The sequence below is a fragment of the Chlorocebus sabaeus genome, chromosome 4 (genome assembly GCF_047675955.1).
Source record: "Chlorocebus sabaeus isolate Y175 chromosome 4, mChlSab1.0.hap1, whole genome shotgun sequence".
NCBI lineage: Eukaryota > Metazoa > Chordata > Mammalia > Primates > Cercopithecidae > Chlorocebus > Chlorocebus sabaeus.
Window position 1 is genome coordinate 20,364,596 of NC_132907.1, and position 19,580 is coordinate 20,384,175.

The 19,580-nt window shown below is 40.4% G+C and overlaps 1 protein-coding gene across 5 annotated transcripts in view; it reads right to left on the reverse strand.

Moving 5' to 3' along the window:
• Positions 1 to 19,580, reverse strand: part of IQGAP2 (IQ motif containing GTPase activating protein 2) — a 310,003-nt gene that overhangs the window by 138,378 nt on the left and 152,045 nt on the right. For 4 of the 5 annotated variants that reach the window (XM_007975849.3, XM_073014669.1, XM_073014668.1 and 1 more), the window contains 2 exons: positions 8,950 to 9,106; positions 881 to 958 (listed from right to left, as the gene is read on the reverse strand). In XM_007975849.3, coding sequence (XP_007974040.2) covers positions 881 to 958; positions 8,950 to 9,106 — 235 coding nt within the window. Of the gene's footprint in view, positions 1 to 880; positions 959 to 8,949; positions 9,107 to 9,546; positions 9,566 to 19,580 lie in introns of those variants that run through there. The other variant, XM_073014670.1, reaches the window with a different exon arrangement.

Here is a 19,580-nt window from a genome sequence, read left to right on the forward strand (position 1 = left end):
AACCCCCTAGCCTTTACAAGTGATATAATGATTTATAATAATAATTTATAGGCTGGGTGTGGTAGCTCATCCCTGTAATCCCAGCACTTTTGGGATGCCATGGCGGACAGATCGCTTGAGCTCAGGAGTCTGAGACCAGCCTGGCCGACGTGGCAAGACCTTGTCTCTACAGAAACAAAACAAAAACAAAAATTAGCTGGGCGTGGAGCAGCTACTTGCCCGTGGTCCCAGCTACTCAGGAGGCTGAGGTGGGAGAATCACTTGAACGTGAGAGGTGGAGGTGGTAGTGAGCCGCGATTAAGTCACTGCAATCCAGACTGGGCGACAGAGCCAGACTCTGTCTTGAAATAATAACAACAATAATTTACAAAAAATAAATTTATAATAATTACAGTAATAAAATATATACTAATACAACGGGATTTCTTTCTTTCTTTTCTTTAAACAGAGACAGGGTTTTGCCATGTTGCCCAGGCTGGTCCCAAACTCCTGGCCTCAAGTGATTCACCTTAGCCTCCCAAAGTGCTGGGATTACAGGTATGAGCCACCACAACTGGCTGAGACTCAGAATATTTATGTATAAATAGCAAAACAAGAAAGGGAGTTGGCTATTTTAGATAGCTCAACTATCTACCAGCTATAGCTTGTTCTGCCTTTATTTTGTACACACTTTTACCTGGCTACTCTCAAACTGTGCACATCCCTCATTCTGAGTTCTTGCCATACATTACTTTGGATAAGTCTTTCCATATTTTTTAGTCCTCACATTCCTCATGTCTACATTAACATAACCCAGTCTCCAAAGTCATTGCTCATAAAGAGGTGTTTGTGTACTACCTCTTTGCCTTTCCAGTTCAGGTTCCAGTGTGTGAAGGCTTACCTTGGGGAGACCAATAGACTCCATCGCTCTTAACCACTGGACAGTATTATCTGTGTGTCGAAAATGAAGGCCGGACTTCTAACATGAGGATAGGAGGGAAAAAAGGAGAGAAGGAACCACACAAAAAGTGAGTCATTTGTAATAACTTTTTTCACGTACAGGATGCTTTTTAATTGTATTTCTCCTGGAACAGAGTTATTAATGTTCACATAAAACAGAGACACACTAAAGGAGGCTAGACTGTATCTTGGCAACATCCCAACCATCTGTGATGAACCATGAATTTCCATAATTCACACAATTGAGGTAAATTCTGAACTAGAATCTCCAAGACTGTTTAATGTCTAGCACATGCTTAAGGATGTTTTATGAGACACATGTACACAGGCAAGGCTGTGTACACACATACACACACGTATGGTGTCCAGATTTTGACAACCATGGCTGAGAGGCCTAGCAACTTCAGAAAAAGACAGGATTTTTAGAAGACTACATTTTTTTATTCTAATCATGAATATAATATTTCTGTAGAAAACCTGGAAAATGTAGCAAAATACAAAGAGAAAAACAAAACATAAACCATCCTACAATTCAGAACTAATTTTAGTATTGATTCTTCTGATTTAACCCTGATGTTGGCCTTGTATATAAGAAGCAAATCTTTAGCAGAAATATTTAACAAGATCTTTTCCTACCCCTACAATAAAAATAGTTTTTGTATATCTTCCATTTCTTCTTTATAGCCCTCATCAGATAGTCATTCCTTCTGCACAGTCTATAAGTATAGCATTCTTGCCTGTAGCTCATAAAAGTTTATCAGGAATGAACCATTAAGAACTTTAAAATGATCTTGTGTTTTTCACTAGTTAAACGCATAGCACGATGTCATCTATTTATTATACTTTTTAATAAATATATAAAACAATAACTATAGCGAGTTTTACCATATAACTAACATTCAGTAGTAGATAATCACACTCAGAAAGTTTGGCTCTTCCCACCTTCTGTTACCTTCCACAATCTAATAGTGTGTTATATAAAAAGTATAACTGTTAGAAATTATAGAGTATAAACAAATAAACATTTGACAAATGTTTATGCCTTTTTAATGGTGGCCACTATTTGTGATTGAACCCTGTGTTCCAATCACTTTATGTAAATTATCCCTAATTTTCAAAACACCCTGAAAGGTAATTATCATTCCTACTTTTTTTCCAGTGTTCATAACAGCTTTATTTTAACAGACCCAGACTGGGAATAATGGAAATGTCCTTTAGTGGGTGAATAAGATTAAATAAACTCTGGTGCATTCACACAATGGAATAAATTCCTATTTTTTAAAGATGTGGAAAGATAGGCCAAAAAGATGATGTGATTTGCCTAAAGTCAAGTAGTTGTCAAGTGGCTGACATGGGATTCAAGACTACACCCCTCCGGATCTGAAAACTTCCGTATGCTGACACTCTACCAGAGAAGAATGCAGGACCTAGATTGTTTGATTATTCTTCGGAAGGCAAAAATTAACTACTAATGAAGTGGGTACAGGAAGGGAGAGTTGAAGGAAGGAAAGAAGGAAAAGGAATAAACAAAGTCCAGAGATTTGACAAGTCAGGCCATACTGTTTGAGTGTTTATAACTCAGCAAAAATTTGTTTATGCAAATAATTTTCAGACAAGGTCACTCTGTGACCATGGAAGAACAAGATAGAAACAATCCACAATGGAGTCTGAACCAAGACAGGTATGAGAACCCTCTGTGCCACAAAATAATGTCCCCCTCTTCCAATTAATATGAGCTACTCTGCTTTCTTTACTGATGACTATCTAAGTCCCTATTCAATCTTCCCACCTCTTAGATAAAAATTACCAAGACACCAAATTGATCCCACTTCCTGACAACACCCAAAAGAAAATGGGCTCTTGCTTCCCTAAATGCCTACTAGAATCACCCAGCACAAGACCAAATCGACTCATTTCTCTTCCCTGTGGCAATATGGGTATGCATTTTTCTTGCCCAATAAGTTAAATAAACCTAATCTTGTTTGACCACAGAGGGTTTCTGGTTTCCAAAACTGGTGGGCTGCAACAATCCCAAATCATATAACAAAGACACCCATGTATTTAGTGGTCTTGTTAGCAAAGTATCTCAGGAAAGATACAAATCTTTCTGAACCTTGGTTCCTGAGCCACAAAATGCTTCTTTGAGTTGCAGAGATTAAACTGAGAATATATGGAAGGTATTTAGTTGCAAAGTACACCTAAGAATGCAGTAAATATTAGTTATTATAATTATTACACTACAAGATTAGGCTTGGAAGTTTCATTTACATTTAAGGTCAGAAAAATGTTCAGTGCTTCATGTTAAGAGGCACTGAAGAAAAGGGTGGTTATCTTGGTCATATTTCTGCAACAAATGAAATGACAGATTTCAAATCTTTCATCCTTTTAAACTACCTGAGAATGCTGACTTCAGAACCCTATGATTCATGTTTGCATACTTAAGAAACACACTTTGGTTAGCGAATTGCAGCAATAACGTTGTCAGTCTACTGAGTTTGCTTCACTTAGAATAAAAATGGTTTTCTAAATAGGCTTGAAATAATCTCAGTCCACGATAATCATCTTTAACAAGTCTTTTCTTCCCACTCCAGTCCTGTATATTACTATTAGATGAGGTGACATGTCTACAGTCAGATTTAGCCAAGGGTTGCTGTTATCCATACACCTAATTTCTTTCAGGTATTGGACCAGGAAGTATATGTTGTTTTTCCACTGCTGAGCTATTACACCAGCAAACATGGTTCATCTAGTTTAAACTGCATAGATGAGGAACTACGTTGTCATCATTGGATGCTAACATCCTACGCACTGGAATCAAAATATTTTAAAACCAGGAGCTACTTTAGAAACCAGTAACATTATCCAAATTTGCTTATTTTACAGATGAGGAAACTGAGGGCACAAGTCAGTAAGATGCTTGAGTTGACCTAACTAGTCAGGCTCAAGGTTAAGACTCCCTTGCAGAACCACATAATATTTGCACTTCAAGTCCAAATATTATGTTTATTTTACTGCTCGAGTACTTTAGAACAAACACTGCCTCCAATATTCATTAGATGCTCATGTCTATCAGGCACCATGCCAAGTGCCCTGCATGGATCATTTTGTGCCTCACAGTATCTCTACAAAGGCAGATACTGTTGTTATTACGTTGAGGATCCCTTATCTGAAATGTTTGGCGTTAGAAGTGTTTCAAGTTTCTGATTTTTACAAATTCTGGAATATTTGCATTAGACATACTGACTGAGCACCCCCAATCCCAAAATCCAAAATCCAAAATGCTCCAAGGAGCATTTCCTTTGAGTGTCACGTCAATTGGAGCACCTTGGAATTTTAGATTAGGGATACTCAATCTGTATTCCCACTTCACGGGTGAGGAAACCGCGGCTCAGAGAGCCAAAGTTAATGGCAAAGCTAGTCTCTGAAGTATTTTGATTCTGCAGTTCACACTGCTAACCACTGTGTGCATGCCTTCCCTATCTAAGGCACACCTACATATTTGACAAGAATTTATTATAAACCTACAATTATCAAGGTGCTGTTCAGAGTACTATCTTTGAACCTTGTCAGACTGAAACCTCCCCAAGGAAGGCCCTTCCGTCCACTCCTCTTTCTCTTGCCTGCCCCAGTCTGCCTGGGACCACTTTCTAATCTCTCAAGCCCCCACCATGGAAACCTTCCTGGCCCTTCACCACCCAACAAGCCATTTAGAATGGACAGGACTGCTCCCTCCTCCTTGGTCATCTCCCACTGTCCACCCAGTTGTCTTCTCCTCATGACCCTCCACCCATTTCTGTTTCCTTTTCAGGATCCACCCTTGGTTTTCCCTCTTGAAGCAGTTCACTTCTTGTCTGTGCAGGCCACTGCCACCTGGACTGAATTATCCCCTCCCTGGGACCCCTCTCATCCTCTTTCTGGTTTGTTCTCTGTATAGCAGCAGCTGATCTTTCTGAAGCACAAACTGCACCATATGGCATCACAAGGCTTCTGATTGCTGTCCCCTCAACGTAGCATGAAATCTCAGGTGCTCCATGGGGACTGCATGGCTGTGTAATCTCATCTCTGCTCTTCCTGGTGTCATCTTCCACCAATGTCCCTTTCAACCACTCCACTATGGCCAAGCTCTTTCCCTCCTTGTGGCAAGTCTCTCACAAATGAGCTCCCTCTCTTTGTACAGTTCTTCCTGATGCCCACCCCTGAGTGCACACAGGTGATTTTCTTCTCAGTCTTCCATCCTCAGAGTAAACTCCTCCTCAGAGAAGCCCATCTCCTGGCCGTTGCTATCTACCCATAACATTAGCTTTCGTATCTTCCTTCAGACGCTTATCACAATTCACAGCTATAAATTCACTTAGTCCGCCTCCCCACCACCATGAAACCAAGCCCTTGCCTGCTTGGCTCACTATTCTGCCGCTCATGCCTAGAATAGTGCCTGACACGTGATGGGCCTTGACAAGTGTTGTATGGATGAATGAATTCTACCCTATACGTATTTCTATTGTGGTACGCCTTTATCTTCCTTCCCTATAACTGTATTGCAATTTGTTATATTAATGTTTATTCACCTATTAGAGCAGTGGTTCTCAACTCAAACCTTAGAAGCACAGAAGAAAAGAATCACCTGCAGGTGATTTATTAAGAGTACTGCTTCCTGGGTCAAGAGATTCCTCCTGACTCACTAGTCTGGGGTGGGACCCAGGAATCCAGTTTTTACACACACCCATTAGGTGGTTCTGCAGGAGGCTTGAGCACCGTTCTTACAGGAAGAGTGTCACACTCAGTATATTGAGTATGTACCAAATAAAGCACAGAAGGCAAGAAAAGGTATGGAATCCTTTGGCTTATGTGAAACTATTGTCATTCATTCCTTTATCCAACAGCTATTCCCCAAGTAACTACTATGGATCAGACTCTGCACCATTAACTGGATATGGGGCATAGAGGCCCATACGGTGCCTGCCCGCTTTACAATACACTGTGGCATGTGCAAGACAGACTGTGTCAGGAGCTGCAGCGCACATGGCATGGGCATGTAACTCAGACCTGGTGTGGACGGCACAGGTGGCCATGGAAAAAATACTTATAACTGGAAAGTTGAAATCAAATACTCAGGACATCTTTCCAATCCTAAATTAATGAGGAACTAGGGTTGTACATAAGCTGGCAGACAAAGAGAATGGGGTAGCACAAAAGCTCCTGTCTGCCTAACTGATAGTCATCAAAGCTGCCAGTGCCAAGGCTGACATATTTTATGGCTACAGTCTAGGCAGACCCTGCAGCGAGAGCCCGAGTTCACTGAATTCATGGTTTCCAGATGGCATGAGGGGCTAGGGCTGGGTTATTGAGTGTTCCCTCGTGCTTCAACGTCTTTGCCTTAGTCCCAAGATTTAGCTCTCCTTGCAAAGGGCTATGTGATATGCTTCAGTCCTGAAGAATACAAGATCAGGAAGTTGAGTTACCTATTTGCTAATCTTTATCTCCTTTCATTTTTGTATGAGAAATGAAAAGGCCCTAAAATAAGATTTTATGATTACAAGGCAAATCACTCAACGTTTCCATCAAGAACACTAGGTACTTCCATGGATTTAATAAAGAAAAAAACAAACAAACCTCTTTCTGTAGTCAATCCACAGAGGAGTCCTTTCCATTCATCTTATGTTTCTTTCTCTTAACTCAGCAAGGAGGGGCTCCCACGCCACAGCTGGCCACGGTTCCCTCCTGCCGTGCCTCCCTCCTTCCTGCCCCTCTCCCAGCATCACCTCTGTGCCACCCGGCCTTCCAGGAATCTGATGGGGCAGGGGTGGCCTCCCTCTTGTGATGTTTCACTTGGGCATGTATGTCATCACCTGCCTATGCCCCACAAGTATTTTATTCCATAACCAGAAATTGCAAATATTATTTCTCCTGTCCCCATCCTAAAGAGAAGTTGCTATTCATTTAAATAATAGGATCTCTGATGCCAGAAGGAGAAGGTACCTATCTAAGTTGCCATGAGGCAACTGCCCATGAGGGCCCCAAGCTGGTCTGGAAGGACACTCCTATATTCAAGGTATACAATATTCCAGGAAGAGAAAAGAACTGGCTCCCACACTGCTCTGAGGCTCACTTCCATGAAGGGCCTGTCTTCCCAGCCTGATTCTCACAGTCCAAGAAAGCCAAAAGAAAATCTGTAATTCCCTTTCAGTCGAGCTGGAGCCTATCCCAACTATGCTTTAACTCTATCATCAAGTCTACATACGTGTTGGTACTGACAGACCTAGATCTTGATTATAACCAAAATAAAAGCCATGAAAAAAAGACAAGATGTAGTGTAAAATGTGAACAAATATTTATGTTGTGGAGAGAGGATACAGATGGTCTTTTTCTGGGCTTCTCTGAATTTCTAAAAATATTTCTCAAAAAAATTTTCTAAACTTTAATTTTAGCTGGCTAAGTGATTGTTTTATTAAAGTCTTGTGGAAGGTTATAATGAGCTGGAACTCTGGAGTGAAACTTCATGAACACAAATTTACTTTAAAAAATGTAAACGTTTTTATTTATAACATTATTCAAGGCAAAAACTTGTGCTCGGTTACCTTTTTGACTAGACTAGAAAAACAGACTCAAAATAAATTTGACAAGTAATCTTGTCTACTGTTAACCTTAAAGATTATTCAAACATTCTACCTGTATTTAATGTACATATTTAAAGAATATAATTTGCCTCAAGAAGTGAAGGGTACTATGAATCATGCAATAAATGGGAAATAATTCCTTTTCCAAATATACTCAACATATAGCTGTAAGAGAAATAACTGTTCAGAATACTTGAAAATCTGCAGATAAAAAATATTGATATACAGAACTGAATGCATTAAACAAATAAAGATCAAGTTTCAAAGAAGCTTTAGAAACCTTGACCTGCAGCAGACAAGAGATCACAAATTGCAGAATAGAACACCAGACATTTAAAAATTCTGTTTTGAAGATACACTGCTAATGGAGAAGCCTTCTAGGTTGGCATTTGCTTTTTCCTTTTCCTTTTGAATATATAAGTTCAAATGCAAAAAAGTAGACAGAATAGTATAATGAACTCCTATGTAACCATCAATCAACTCAACAGTTACGAACTCATGGCCAGCTTTTTATCATCTGTCTACCTTCCCCTCAATTATTTTGAAACAAATCCTAGATGTATCACTTTATCTTTAAATACTTTGATATGTATCTCTAAAAAATCGGGATTTCTATTACTATAAAATTGGTGTTTGATTTTGTTTTCTTCTCCTCTTCCAAATTTAAATAATAGTGCGATTTTTATTGTTGAACTTTCTTCTTCTTCTTCTTGCTATTAGTATCTTAGAAACAGGGTCTCACTCTCACCTAGGCTGGAGGGCAGTGGTGTGATCATAGCTTACTGCAGCCTTGAACTCCTGGGCTCAAGCAATCCTCCTACCTTGGCCTCCAAAAGTGTTGGGATTATGGGCAAGAGCCACCACACTCAGCTGTTGTGATGTTTCTAAAACGGCTATGATAGATTTTTATTTTCTGATACTTCCCTAATTAGTCCTGAAACAATTCTTAAAACTAGTTGTAGACAAAGTGGTTAGTCATATTTTGTTTTAAGCATCAAATGGAAAAGAACGCTTGGCTGATCATTTGACCTTCCTACTTGTTTTATCACATTGGCCCTAACTCTTTAGGGCCACAAGTTAAAGTGAAAAAAGGAGTGGTAGCATGCCCCCACTTTTACCTTTACTGGCACTAATAAAGTCAAAACTGACTTCCATGAAGGAATAATTGAGGGAGGCACTGGGAGGCCCCATAAGTCAGAAGTCTCTCAGCATCAGACCAGAAATAGAAACACTTTGCTTTTTAAAACTGCTGCTGCCTCAGGAATGCTATTAACAGGCTCCAAAGACATCCCCCAGCCCCCAAAATCCTTACAGAAACACTAAAAGAAGGGAGAGGATATGAAATACCAAACTTTCACTTTTAGCTGGAAGCCAAAACCAATTAGATCTTGGTTACCTTATAACGTGTTTGTTCCACATCATAGATCTTTTTCTCTGATACCATTTTCGGGGCAAAGAACTTGGCTAACTTTGCAAGGTAAACTCCATTCCGGAGCCCTTCTTCCAGTTCAGTGGTTGGTGGCAATTCTTCAACTAAGCAAACTTCCATCCACCTAAAAAGATTTAAAAAATATTAAAGTGACTCCAGTTGGGTAACTTTCTGCAAATGAAGGCATTCAGCATTTTGCTGTGTGTGTTGGAGACAAAGGAAGCAGGATCTGAAACATCTTTAGGTGTCACTGGTGGGAAGGGAAGACATTCTGGATGGAATGAGCATTTCGAACATGAGATGAACAGGGGGAATGAAAGCCCAGAAGCGCTGAGCTCACTCCCATGCCAGAGCTCATCAACTTCACCTTTATCTGAGCCTCTGCCAAGTCTCTTTCTGTGCCAAAGAAGGAAAAGGGCAAACCATTTTGTATGGGCGGAATTAGTCCTGCTGACATTAAAGAAAAAATAATTCCCAGTTTATGAGACTTTGGCAGAGGCAATTCTTTTAGGGGTTGTGCCTTGGGGAGTGCACAGTCCAAAGCACTATAAAATCTGCAGTTACCTCAGTCCAGGAATGACTACCAGGAAAGGTAGGAAGGCATGGAAAAGGGGCATCGGAATTAAGTAAGCAGACAAGGCTTCTTTAAATAATACAGACTCCTTTTTCCAATACCAGGAACTTATGACAACACACTTCTTTTTTTTTGGAAGATACTGTACTTAATGGGTTCTGAAAAAAATATTTTAGACAAAGATCAGATTCAACCTTAAGATGTTGTGCCAATATTGTAGAAAAGAGAACACCAAGGTCATTACTGGCTCAAGGACTTACAGTGGAAGAGGAGACAGGCCAGTTCACATGTCACAATGGTGAGCTGAGGATCTGCCAGAGTTATGAGGATATTCCTTTCTCAAGTAATTATTACCTACTGGAAGATTCAAGATGCTGGTGTGCAGTTCCCAGCCTCCCTGCCACCCAGCTATTGATCTACAAATCCAACTATTAGCGTGAGCACCATATCCATAGAGACAGTCTCCTTAGAGGATCACTAACACGATAGCCACTGGCCCTGCCAACACTTGAAACACAGTAGAGCGCTGTGCCCCAATATTAACAACTGATCCCAACCCAAGCTGCCAACACTATAATATGTCTGAACCGCTTGTAGCTCTGAATAACAACTTTTAGAAGTTCAACAAGCCCCTAATAAGTGGTTATTACTGACCACGTATTAGGCATTATAGAATTGGAATCCAGTAGTCCCCCGTTATCCAAGGTTTCACTTTCTGCAGTTTTAGTTACTTGAGGTCAACTAGGTCTGAAAATATTAAATGGAAAGTTCCAGGAATACCAAATTCATGAGTTTTAAATTGCATACCATTCTGAGTAGTGTGATGAAATCTCATGCTGTCCCACTCCCATCCCTTCCTCATCACAAGAAGGGTAAGTGCAGTACAATAAGATATTTTGAGACAGAGACAGAGTCCACATTCACAGAACTTTTATCATAATATATTGTTACAATTGTTATAATTGTTCTGTTTTATTATTAGTTACTGTTGTTAATCTCTTTCTTTGCCTACTTTATAAATTAAACCTGAGCATAGGTATGTATCTATATGCAAAAACAGTATATTCAAGGTTTGGTGCTATCTTCAGTCTCAGGCATCCACTGAGGGTCTTTGAACATATTTCCAATGGATGGGAAGGGAATAGCATATATGATAAAAATATAAACATAAGCCTTGCCTTCAAAGAGCATTCAATATAATTGAGAAGGCCACACAATTCTAAGGAAAAGCCAGAGAACCATATGACGGGCTATGATGTGCAATGCTACATGGTAGGATATAATCAGAAAAAGTTTGGGAGTAAAGGGGAATCATTGGGTTATCACTGCAGCAATCAAGGAAAACATTAAAAAGGTGGTAGAACCTGGACTTGGCCTCGAAGAATAGAGTACAGTAAGTCCTCACCTACCTGGAAACTATGAATTTAAGCAAAATAATGTGTAACAAAATCAATTTTACCATAGGCAAATTTCTACAAACAAGTTACACTGGGCGCTATGGCTCATGCCTGTAATTCCAGCACTTTGGGAGGGTGAGGTGGGAGGATTGCTTGAGGCCAGGAGTTTGAACCAGGCTAGGCAGCACAGTGAGACCCTGGCTCTTAAAAAAAAAAAAAAAAAAAAAAAAAAAGAGCCAGGCACCTGTGGTCCCAGTTACTCAGTGGGTTGAGGAGGGGCGATTGCTTGAGACCAGGAGTTTGAGGCTGCAGTAATCGTAGTCAGGCCACAGCATTCCAGCTTGGGCAACAGTGCAAGCCTCTGTCTCTAAAAAATAATTAAGTTCCTATTGCATATTTCTGGCCACAAAAACATCACTAAACTTCTAAATAAAGACCAAAACACCTCGATGTTAAACACTGAAATAAATGTGAGCTATACATACAATTAAGAAAGATTAACATCAACTTTTGGTATAATGGAGGGACTGGAAAAACACAAAAAGTAAGATAATTCTTCACCCTTATTCCAGTTCAGGGTCTTGGGTGGCCGGAGCCTATCCCAGCAGCTCAGGGGTGGGGGGGTGAGAGGCACTAACCCTGGACAGGATGCATTCCCACTGGAAGACACACTCACACCCCCACCACACTCACTCAGTGGGGACAATGTAGCCACATCAGTTCACCTAACATGCCCATCTAATGAGTGCCCAGAGAAAACCCATGCGGACCTGGGGAGAACACACGAACTCTACAGTGGCCCCTTCTTTTTCTTCATCAACATTATGAGGAAATGACATAGAATGAAACGACATTATTGGAGGACCTGCTGTAGCTGGAAAGGCAGGGAGAGAACCGGAAGCTGGGGAGAACAGAAACTAAAGGCATAAAAGAAACATGGCTGACTCACGAAGAAAACCCAGGGAGGGAAGACAGTGGGCCTTTGGGGCTCACAGGGAGAAAAGAGCAATGAAGCTGGGCCTTCACGTGAAGCTAGGCTCTGGAAGGTCTAGCACGCAAGGACAGGTGTTGACATTTGTAGCCACAAGAAGCAGGGAGCTCCTGGCAGCCTCAAAGAAGAGGAGTGATGTGCTGACAGTGGTAATTAGAGAAAATTCATCTGGTATAATGGATGCCTCAGAGACCAAGTCCTCTGTCAGGCCTTTCCCATTGTGAGGTGTTGAGGGACGGGATCAGCCAGGAAGAAATGGGAAGGAAGACAACCAAGAGACATTTCCAGGAAACAGTAAGAGGACTTGGTGACATCTCAGAAAAGGGAGTTGAAAAACAGACAGAGATTACCAGCCAGGGAGAGGCACATGGTTGAAGGGAGGGTTCTGCACTAGGAGTCAGTCACATAGTGGTGGTGTGACTGTAAGCAAGTCCCCTCACCTCTCTGAGCCTCAGTTTCTCTCCTCTGCTAAAGGAGGGGTGTTGGTGATGAGAGAATTTGTTGATAAAGTCCTTGTCAGCTCTAACAGTCTAAGGGGCTGTGAAACTGGAAGAACAAGGAACAGGTAAGATGTGATGATAATGAACTTTCTTTTCACATATCATGCATATCATTCACATATCATTTGAGCCTTGCGTCAAATAAACTGAAGTAAGAATACCACAGACTTGCTAAATTTTGAAAAGAAAAAATAAATAATAATGCTGCCTTAAAAAAAAAAAATGTGGCCAAGTTAAGAGCCACTGCTCTAGACCAAGTTTTTAAGCTAAATAAACTAATTAGGGTATTAGGTGATTTCACGGTAAAACACAATCTGTTTTCAAATAATTACATTTTCAAATAATTATCTTGGAAGAATGCAAGAAATCATTTTATACACAAAAATATATGAATGTTTTATAACAACCTGGTAATTGGGGTATATGTGTGAGGGGTAGGGTTGGGGGTAAACTGACAATTGGTAGCAAGAGTAGGGGGAGATAAGCTGACAATTGGGAGCAAGGGGCAGGATGCAAAAATAAAAGCTCTGAAGTATGATATTTTAGAGTTGGGCTTGTTTTTAAAAAGAGCTAATCACATTTTTGTCTGTATTAGAATATATGTGCAGTTGGTTTAAAACACTGATACCAGGCCAGGCATGGTGGCTCAGACCTGTAATCCCAACATTTTGGGAGGCCGAGAGGGGTGGATCACTTGAGGTCAGGAGTTCAAGAACACCCTGGCCAACATGGCAAAACTCTATCTCTACTAAAGACAAAAATTAGTTGGGCATGGTAATGGGTACCTGCAGTCCCAGCTACTCAGGAGGCTGAGGCAGGAGAATTGCTTGAGTCTGAGAGGCGGAGGTTGCAGTGAGCCAAGATCACACCACTGCACTCCAGCCTGGGCGACAGAGTGAGACTCTGTCTCAAAAAAAATTAAGAAAAAAAATAATAAAACATTGATAGCAAAAACTTAGGTTAGCTATAACCTGTTTAAAATATAGCCATAGCTAATTCTTATGACATTATGAACTGCTCAAAGGCAAAGGCCATTTCTTCTTTCTCTTTATGATCCCTTTGTGCCTGGCAACCTGTTTACACAAAGCAAGTACTTAACATACGGTTATGAAAGATTCTGACTGCTAAAAAGAAAGTTTTCCAAGAATCACAGTTACATCATAAAATATTTTAAGATATTGCCAAAGATTTACGAAGTGTTACTTTTTTTAATATTAGGCATCAATGGAGATACCTCTTTTTCTCTGCCTTGAAAGTAAAAAGATGACTTTCATTGATATTATTATCAATGACAGCTAGTAGTTATTGAGCACGATCTTGTGTCAAAATCTGGACTTGATACTTTATGGGGATTATCATGGAATCTTCTCATGATCACTCTATAAGGAAGAAGTGCTATCGGGATCACCATTTGCTGATGATTTTCTGGTGTTGTTCTCAGATTCTGCTGATGTTCTGACATGATATCTGAGGTTTTCCAAAGCTCAGAAAAGGCTAAGGCCACCCAGCTCAATAAGTTGACAGGGGCCAGCCTCTGCTCCTCTAATTCCAACTTTTAATTTCTCACAACTCACCAAACTGAATCCTCCAGTCTAGGCCTAGTGTAAAACAAAAGTGGTAACAAAATACTCCAGGGCTACTTCTAGAGTAGCGGTCAGAGTTCCACGGCTTGGAGACATAGATGTTGTCACTGTTTCAGTATAAGGTCAGAGGATAGTATATTCACTGTCAGGGTTGAGTAGATTCCTGGGGCTTCGTTTGTTCTCTCAGAACTCCCTCTTTGTCACCTACCTTGCAACAGGCACAGTAAATGGTCCGGGTTTCCCCTTGTAGTGCTGTATGTAGCAGGGCAGAGGCAGGATATAGGAAACATAGAGCCTATTCAAATGTAGTCACCTCCTCAGGAAGGCCCACAGGCCTAGAGCTCTCAAAGATCCTTCCAATAAAATACAATTCGGAAACTCCTATCAATCATCAGCCGGTATATGAGCAACAAACAAGACTATTCTTCTAGGACAGGTGACAGACTCTGCTGACAGAATAACCAGTCAGACTGGGTACTTAACATTGCTCTAAAGGTATTAAAATCCCTCACAATGAAGCAGGAGCCACGATATGCAACTTCTAAACTTGTGCACAGTCATCATGTGGGCTGACTAGCCTTTGGATCGATTTTTTAGTATAAGGAAAAAACTTCAAGCACAGATAGCGATATAGGAGTTAAGAAGAAATCACTCAGGCAGATAGCAAGGGTATGGGAGTCCTTGGTAAGGTTTTTCTTTTTAATGAAAAGCCGCTCCAAATCATTTTCTAACAAACAGCAGGCTGCAAGTTGGGAGCTTGCACAGGTGAATGCCGGCAAGAACTAAGGATTAGACATGTTCAAGATGGCGGCTCCACTTTCCCTTCTCTGTCAGCCACCTGTACTGTAAAGGAGCAGACAAGTGGCCCCATCAACTGGAAAGCCATTCGCATAAGAAGATTAGGGTGGGGCAACAAGCCTTCCCCACGCACTATGTAAACATCATACCTGATTGAACCACTCTATGAGCTCTATGTAAATCAGACACCGGCTCTTGAAACCCTACTATGAAACTCCGGGCATTTACCACCAGCAGGTCCTTTCTGCTGGGAGACCCCTTCCTCTACAGAGGAAGCTGTTTCTCTTCCTCTTCTCTTCTACCTATTAAACCTCTGCTCCTAAACTCCTTGTGTATGTGTCCTAAATTTTCCTGGCATGTCCTAAATTTTCCTGGCATGCGACAGCCAACGAACCCCAGGGTATACACCCCAGACAACCGTAGCTGCTTCAATACCAAATTGTTCAGCTAAGAGGAGTTGCTGGTCTGAGTCCGCATTCGTAGGCCCACGGCATCTGTGAGGGGCCAAGTGATGGCACTGTAACCACAGAAGGTGTGGGGAAATGAGTGTGAGGGGGTGCACCACCCTAAAGTGGCTCAGGAAAACCTCCCATGGATAAGCCTCCCCTCTCTCCTCCCCGTCTGCTGGCTGGAGAAGGTAGAATAACTTCCATCAGTCAGGGTCCCTGAATAATTGTGTGGAAAGAACCCCTTGTTTTCAAGGTCATTCTTGTTGGTTTTAAAAAAAAAAAAAAAGCAGCAGCAGCTCTTGTGTCTCCTCTCCCCCACCCTACACTACTGAACCTTACAGGAGCAGGTTGCTATTGCCATTGCCAACCTCAGTTTCAGGGGCTTGCTGATCTGTTACATGAACAAGTGAGTGGTACCTGGCCACACCAATACAAGTTTTAAGTGTGACTTGTATGGTATGTTGGGGTCAAACTTCCTATAACAATCACAATGGAGGGACAACTGGCCTGATGTTCAGGAAGTCTGGCTCTGTGATCACCAACTATATGCACTGGAACATGTCGCTTAATACTCTGTGTATTCAGTGTTAGTCCATAAATCTAAAATTATAATGGAATTCAATATAACTGTGTAATTATGTAATATGACTGTGTGTGGCTTAACATCTTTATTGAGATATAATCCGCACATCATACACTCACCCATTTAACACATGGAATGCAATGGTTTTTAGTATATTCACTGGGTTGAAAGACCATCATCATTATCAATTTTAGAACATCTTCCTTACACCAAAAAAGAAACCTTATATCCATAAACAGTCACTCTCCATTTACCCCCAAGCCCCTAACCCACTAATCTACTGTCTTTAGATTTGCCTATTCTGAACATTTCCTGTAAATGTAAATAGACTCATACAATATGTGGCCTTTTGTGACCTTTCACTTAGCATAACGTTTTCAAGGTTTATCCATGTTCATCTGGACTTCATATTTTTTTCTTGAATAATATTTCATTGTATGGATATATCACATTTATTTATTCATTCATCAGTTTTTGGACATGTTATTTCACCCCCCCCCCCAACTTTTTGACTATTGTGAATGATACTGCTATAAACACTTGTGAACTAGTTTTTGCATTGACATATGTTCTCATTTCCCTTGGGTATATACCCAAGAGTAGAATTGTTGGGTCATATGGTAACTCTATGTTTAATCTTTTTAGGACTTCCAGACTGTTTTCCAAAACAGCTGTACCATTTCCCCTTCCCACCAGCAGTGTATGAGGATTTCAATTTCTTCACATCCTTGCCAATACTCTTCTGTCGTTTTGATTACAGCCATTCTAGTGGATGCAAAGTGGCATCTCATTATGGTTTTGATTTTCATTTCCCTGATGGCTAATGATATTCAGCTTCTTTTTATATGCATATAGCCCATTTATATACTTTTGGAGAAATGTCTTTCAAATCTATCACTCATGTTTTAGTTGAATTATTTGTCTTCTTATTTTTGAGTTATAAGAGTTCCTTACATATTCAGTATACAAGATTCTTATTTGATATACGATTTGAAAGTGTTTCCTCCATTCTGTGGGCTGTCTTTTCACTTTTTTAATGGTGTTATTTGAAGTAAAAATGTTTTTATTTTGATGAAGTCTCATTCATCTATTTCTTCTTTTGTTGTTTATATTTTTGGTGTTTTATATGTTACATATTTATGCCTATGTTTTCTTCTCTTTTATCTCTTAGTTTAGATCTTTGATCCATTTTGAACTACTTTTTGTATATGGTGTGAGGTGAGAGTCTAACTTCATTGTTTTGCATGTGGCTACCCAGTTGTCCCAGCACCACTTATTGAAAAGACTACCTGACGAGTTAATGGGTGTAGCACACCAACATGGCACATGTATACATATGTAACAAACCTGCACGTTGTGCACATATACCCTAGAACTTAAAGTATAATTAAAAAAAAAAAAAGAAAATAAAAGACTACTTTTGAACTGTCTTGGCACCTTTATTGAAAATTAACTGACTGTACAAGTGAGAGTTCATTTCTGAACTCTCAATTCTAGTCCAATCTATATGTCTATGACTTATGTACAGATAGTACATAAAGTGTGCATACATAAAATCAAGTTAGAGATACTTCATGTGTCTTCAAATTTGGCCTAAAAATCTACAGAAATGAAAACCAGAATATTCCCCCTTCCTCCCCAACACTGTCCTTACATTCACTGCTTCTTCCTCATTCCTTCTATTGACTAGTTTTATTGGCCCACAACCCCAATATGTGAATGTCTTGCCCCAAAGCAAAAGTTGAAGCTGTTTCTTATGAGCAACTTAAGGGTTGCTAGAGAACCTCATCTTCCTTTTTAGGGTGGCACTACTTGTGGAAGAACGGGAGAGAAAGGAGAAATCTTTCAAATTTTAGAGCAAGAAGAAAAACTCTGTCTTGTGGGAGACAAAAAAAAAAAAAAAGAAAAGAAAAAGAAAAAACAGAAACCACCCCACAAAAATCCGGGAACAAACAATCCTTTCTTTTATACTACTTTGTGCCTTGCAGAACATATGAAAGTTGTTTTGTGGAGGCATTTGCTATCTGAGTTGTTATTCAGGAAATCACCGACTATAAATCTTGGTCTGTATCATACAGTGCTGTATGGAATAAGTATCCTGACGGTAGAACTGCTGGCCAAGAACAGAAAAGTGTGTTTTATCTGCATAAACCCTGTTTTAATGCAGTGCCCTGTTCTATGAACTTTCAAGTATCACAAGTCAATTTTTCCCCTAATATTTTAAAAATCAGCATATAAGACATATTCTAAAAGAATATAAGAATATGTGGCCTTTGTTTTTATGTATAGAATAGTTGGTCATTTTTCACCTTCTGTATCAACAGGCAGTAAAAGCATCAGAAGGACTAAGTTAAGTTCTCATGGCAAAACTTTTCATCAGCTGGAGGCCAGTACAAAACTGCCACCATGATTCCATTAGCCTTATTAGTCCAGGGGGACGTGGCTGTAGGAACCTACCCTGCAAAACTGAGGTGTGCATCTATGGGCCCCCATCCTTCTCTCATACAAAACTTACTTGGTTCACTCTAAGAAAGTGACATGAAAGGCTAATTTTTTTATTTAGTAAAAGTTTTGCTTTGTTTTAAGAATGCTATTTTCCTTAAAACACAGGTACACAATACCATGAAAAGAATCAACATATGACTTCAAGATCCAGTAGGAGTGGAGGAGACTTCAGAGGACTTACGTCTCACTCTTCTCTTTCAGGGGGCGATGATATAGTATAATCTGTTGAGTTTGGCAAGCTTCCCCAAACTGTGTTGCAATGAACGTTGACTCAGATGCTAAGAGAGACTGTTGCTAGAAATACGGACATGAAAGGTGATTCTAGTGAGATTTTAGACAGAAATGAGAATGTATTGTTAGACACTGAAGAAAAGGCAATCCTTGTTATAAAATGGCCAAGAACGTCGCTGAATTGCGTTTTTGTGTTTTGTGGAAGGTAGAGCTTGTAAGTGACAACCTTGGATATTCTGCTGAGATTTCTAAGCCAAGTGTTGAAAGCCTGCTGTGCTTTCCTTGCCACTTTCCTTTCTCCTTATCTGCTTCTAGCAAAGTGTGAGAGAAATGAGAGAAATTAAAGAAAAAATTGTTAGGCTAAACAAACCAGAACTTAAAGATCTGGAAAATTCTCAGCTTATCCATATTGCAAGAAAATGAGAATGTGTTCTGGAGAGGGCACCAACGGTGTGACTGAACAATCACTCCCTAAAGAGTGACAGTGGGACTCACAGATCTAATCAGCCATCTCAACAGAAGGCAGGAATAGAGATGGGGTTCTACCAGCAGCAGAAACACTGCTGACTTGGACTAAAGGGGACAGAGACAGGACACAACAGCACTAGGCTTCTGAGATGCTGCAGGATGGGACAATAGATCTATCTGGCTCTGGGTGTGAGCAGGTATTATCCTTCAAGAAAAAGGAAGAATGGTCCCTAAAGCTGCTACTCTCACCCCACACTGAAAGTGTTCAGGTCCAGGGGGCGAGGAAGTGTCTCTTCCATTTCAAAGGAGGAGGCTGTCTCTGTCTCAGTGTCAGTGAGTCAGGCTGTCATTGTCCAAGGCCTCAAAAGCAAGGCTACCACCTGGGGCCTTGAAGAAATTCTGCCAGCCCAATGGGTCTGGAGGACAGATCATCATGTAAAAAGAATCATTCTCAGGCCTTAAAATCGAACATAATTTGCCCAGTTAGGTCTTGGACTTGCTTTGGACCCATGACCCTTT